Raw genomic sequence first — 4,894 nt, forward strand, 5'->3', positions numbered from 1 at the left:
AGGGCACAAGATTTCCAAGTGACAATAAGATGATATCTCATTGGTGCCCACACAAGTGCGATGTAGCGGTCGATAGCAACACAAGCAACTGAAGAGACTGATATAAAAAACGAAGCATTTAATACATTTAATATTATCCAGTAGTAGTTGCTTTTTAGTAACAACAATACAAACGTTAGTATATTACAAATGGAACTTGATGCGTCAGCAAAAGCGAGCAAACTTATAAACACGTTTTGTTTTTTTACGGAGCCTCTTGGTGGCGATAATCAACACCACAACAATAATGTTTGTAAGAAATGAGAGTGCACAGAATACGTAGAGTATTGGCAGCGCGTAAAAAAAGAAAGGTTCCGTATTGAAAACTTCAGACACTTTGTCTAACAACGAACACTCAGTTTGTACTTCCATAACGGTGGATTCCATTGTTTTGTCTTGGGCTTAAAATGTTGTGATGGCTGAAAATTCAATAAAGCGGACAAAAAGAATGACTGTGCAGAGGCTTTCCTGACCATCGCAAAAAAGTTGATTTGATATTGAGCTGAAGCACTGTAGGTAACAAATATTTAACTGCAAAAGTCAAGGACAACGTTAATTCTGAAAATTAGCTTAAATAATATTACTTCATTTGATTTTACAAAAATGAATCAATATTTCGAGGGCTTCCACATCAATGGCTGTTGGAAACGGTGACTGATGCAGTATGTTCGTGACTTACGCTAATAATGTACGCACTTTTAAAAACTCAATAACCTGTCTGACACTTTATTAAATTGTCAATCCATGGCAACCACGCATCAAATATCTAACAGGCAAAGCGTGCCTAAAAGTATTAGTTAATTGTTATATAAAGTAAAAAACAGCAGCACTTTTGAGACTAACAACATATAATTTATTCTCTAGAATCTAGAATCTACTAAAGTTAAGCATTGACACATGCATATGCTTAACCTTCACCACCACATTTATCCACGAGTTATCATCGAAAAATACGGTAACCTGAACGTTGGGGTCTAGGCCCAGTGATAAATTTCCGTCCGTCTGTAATTAGGCCAGCTTTTAGTGGTCATAGCTTTTAGTGGTCATAAATAATTGTTCTATTTTATCAAAACTATTCGCAATGTTTAACAAACTAGAGTGTAAGCGAGCAAAACGATCGCACCATCTAGTTAAATATAAAGAATAATAATAATGGGTTTGAATAGGCTCATGCGTTCAAGTGTCAGGTTATATTGCTTAAAACCTAGAACAACATAAGGTACGGTACCTCTAACACTTGAGACAACTCGTATCTTTAACTGCCTTTTGAAATTCAGTAAGCCGAAACCAGTAAATTATTGGATTAGCAAGAGAGTTAATCGTTGTCAAGCAATAAGACAAATAATATATAATAATAGACATATAGGTATATGTATTTGATAATATCCCTTTATAGTAAAGAATAAGACAGACAGAGCAGACCATCCCCCACGTTAAAATTAACACTCCAACAATAATACTAAACGTTCCCAGCAATCTTTTGGATTCTCTAAATGTGTGTTTCAACCGAGGGACTTTCATTCGGTAGTTATGAATACTTTTGTAAATTGTTATATACAGAGTCGTGTTCACTGCGATATACAATGATATAACTATAAGCATAACGTGGCTGCACCACCCACAGTATAGAAAGAGAAAAAGCGCAACACTCGTCTGACTTATTATCACAACAAGGACGGCGATTGTACAAGATTTCCGAGTGACAATAAGGTGATATCTCATCGGTGCCCACACAAGTGCGATGTAGCGATCAATAGCAATACAAGCAATTGAACAAATTGATATCAAAATCGCTACGTTCTGTACTGGAACTATCACGGAAGAGACATTAATATTTATTAGCATACTAGATACATAAATTATTAATATACACATTGTATATGTAGCGTCAGCCAAAGCTAGCAAACCTATAAAGACGTTTTGTTTTTTTCGGAGTTTCTTACTGGCGATAATTAAAACCATTACAAATATGTTTGCAAGAATTGTCACTGCACATAATACGTACAGAGTCGGTATTGCGTACAGAAAGAAAGCATCCTTATTGACAATTTCATAAATGTAATCTGTCAACGAGCTCTCATTATGTGCATCCGACTTATTAAATTCCATATTCATATCTTCAAATGATTTTATGATATGTGCTTCAAGACGATTACTCGGTATTGGTACTGAGAATATACATAATTGTTTACTTGAACAATCAAAGCAAGCGAGTTGCAAAAAGTCGATTCTATATTGAGCCTAAACTGACTGAAAATGAAGATTCTTCTTTGCTACAACAGTTTAAAAAATAGTTGTTATTAATAAACATGAATTCAATTAATTTTGTTTATACTCTACAATAGTCCTATAAGTAAAGAGATATGTTGAAGTATTCAACACCAGTTCGAAGAGTTGAAGCGAAAAGACGGATGCTATAAATCTCCCTGTATACTCTCTCCGCCACACATTAACAAAATGTACACATATTGGCAGGAATTTAACATCTTAAACGACGCCGTCAATATCGTTGGCCCCTGTCATCTTATTGATACTACGTCAATTTGGCTAATACACATGTTCATGTTAACTGTACATCAAAATCTGTCTAAAGTAATATCAAATTGACAACTCCTGTAAAATCTATGTAGATATATTCCACTAAACGTAACCATGACGTCATCATTTAAAATCGAGTTTCAGAACGTGTTGAAGGTAATTGTTATAAATCTAATTATGTTAGGCTATAGCGTATGCTAAACAAGAGCGTCCGCTCACCAGGTCCGCGCGTTCCTCCATGCTTAAATACGGTACAGGCGCAAGTTATTATATTAGGTTTTTTGGAAGAGCTAATAAGATAGACATTTTTAAATAATTAGAATGTTTATTTTATACGAAAAATTTAGAATTATCATTTGTACAAAATTAAAATACTTCAAATTGGAAAAAATAAATTCTTAAATTTGAAAAAAAAAAAAAAATCAATACCAACACGCGTTTGGAACTCACGACCTTCAGTTCTTTAGAACTTATCCTTAACCGACCGCGAACTATTAGTGGTAGTGGCAATAATGTACAGTAATTTTTAAATTATTAGAATGTTTATTTGTACAAAAAATTATTTAGAATGATCACTTGTACAAAATTAAAATGCTTAAAATTTAAAAAAAAATGGAATACCAAGACGATCGTTTCGAACTCACAACCTTATGTTCTTTGGAACACATCCATATGTTCTTTAGAACACATCCTTAAACGACCGCGCCATTCATGCGACATGCCCTAATGTGGTAATGGCAATAATGTACAATTTGTGCTGACACCCCTGTTTTGTTTTGTAGGTGTAGGCGCGGACCAAAAACGGTAATTGTGATTTCATAGCTCCATGCTGTTATGAAACACAAACTCGTGCTTAACTGCAAAAGTCAACATCTAACCATCAAAGTTGCCAACGACTATAAAACCCAGGAATCGCACATATTCCATTTCGTCAAGTGGCAACACATCAACGTAACTACAACACATCAAATATTATACTGGATATGATTACTTATAATTAACTGCAAAATCCAACCAACTAAAAATCTAGGAATGACATATTTCCAATTGGGTCCTTTGATCAGTAAAAAGGTTACAGAAACAAAAAGGATCTTCACTGTGGTGAATTATGCTTCTTTTTTTTTTGTCTTTCGTGGGAGTCACCCACCTTTATTGTCACTCTTTTTTTTTAATTGTTTTCATTCATTTTTCCATCTTTAATCTATATTACATTTCAAATAAAATACGGGTAACTAATATATACGTGGTGAATTATGCTATTTAACCATAGGTATAATAATAACAACATTTAATTGGTCATTTGTGGGACGAGTAACAATATGTTTTTTTTTTTAACTTTACTGTAAATATATTAATAACAATATAGAAGTGGCTTTAATTGATGTTGGTAGTTGATTCCAAACTTTAAAAGCTGTATAGTAAAACGTGCTTTTGACTAAAACATTCGCATTTGACACGTAGAAATTATAGTTCCTAATGCGGATGTTGTGACCATGTACGTTACTTGTTTTGATAAAATGTTTATATAAGTAGGCCTACGGAACTGATCTACTATATAATAAGTTAATTACATGATTAAGCCTTAGGCCTAGTTGTTTAACATGGTTTTCAATATTCAGCAGTCCTAGAGAATATAATTCATATTTATCTAATATGAATCTAACCATTTTGTTTTGCAACATTTGAAGATTAACCCTGGTATTCTTGAAAAGAACTTTAGTTGTAGTTCGAGCTAAAACTTCAAAATTACGTCCGTTCGTATTCTTAAAAATTTACAGTTCAAATTCTCTATCGCTAGACGTTAACGACAAATGTAGTTATTATTATAGTATACCGTATTAGTTAGCCGAATAATGGTCTTTTATGTGTTCCGGGGGAAATATATTTTTGAAAGACAGACGGCAGTTTAATATTCATCCGCGTTACCGGATCTCTGAGATTTCGTCTTGCTGTTAAAATGAGCTCTTTTCATTAGTTAGTTTGAAAGTTGTTGCCTGCAGTGGCGTATCTAGGGGAAAATTAGTCGCTCCCCCAGTTCCCCCCCCCCCCCGAAAAAAATCACGGTCAAGTAGTTAAAAATAACCTAGAATTACCATATTTTGCGAATTAGCGTAGTAGGCCTAGGCCTATGCCTATACTTGTTTTTTAATAAAATTACAAAAAAAGTCGTAGAACAATACAAAATCTGTGATTTAAAAAATAGTAAAATTGGACCACGATTTTTTAGGAAGATATAATAAGGGGGAGCGAGTGTCTTTTGCCACCTCCGCCACTGCGTTCACTTATTTTTGAAATAGAATTACAAAAATCATAAAAT

The 4,894-nt window shown here is 33.8% G+C and overlaps 1 protein-coding gene across 1 annotated transcript; it reads right to left on the reverse strand.

The window, feature by feature from the left end:
• Window positions 1-1,201: 1,201 nt before the first annotated feature.
• LOC117110878 (melanocortin receptor 4-like) lies at window positions 1,202-3,504 on the reverse strand. The gene is made up of 3 exons (XM_033253710.1): window positions 3,456-3,504; window positions 1,983-2,207; window positions 1,202-1,850 (listed from the first exon to the last, which is right to left on the reverse strand). The coding sequence occupies exons 1-3, from the start codon at window positions 3,502-3,504 to the stop codon at window positions 1,270-1,272; spliced, it is 855 nt and encodes a 284-aa protein (XP_033109601.1). The 3' UTR covers window positions 1,202-1,269.
• Between the last annotated feature and the right edge of the window lie 1,390 nt (window positions 3,505-4,894).

The sequence above is a fragment of the Anneissia japonica genome, unplaced genomic scaffold (assembly GCF_011630105.1).
Source record: "Anneissia japonica isolate Jap-2015-1 unplaced genomic scaffold, ASM1163010v1 scaffold288021_len37184_cov131, whole genome shotgun sequence".
Lineage (NCBI taxonomy): Eukaryota > Metazoa > Echinodermata > Crinoidea > Comatulida > Comatulidae > Anneissia > Anneissia japonica.

Coding starts and splice junctions, on each gene's coding strand:
- LOC117110878 (XM_033253710.1), bottom strand. CDS start 3,504: ATGGAATATGTGCGATTCCTGGGTTTTATAGTCGTTGGCAACTTTGAT. Junction 2,208..3,455: donor AGTCGTTGGCAACTTTGATG/GTTAGATGTTGA, acceptor GTATATTCTCAG/TACCAATACCGAGTAATCGT. Junction 1,851..1,982: donor AATGGTTTTAATTATCGCCA/GTAAGAAACTCC, acceptor CTTCCGTGATAG/TTCCAGTACAGAACGTAGCG.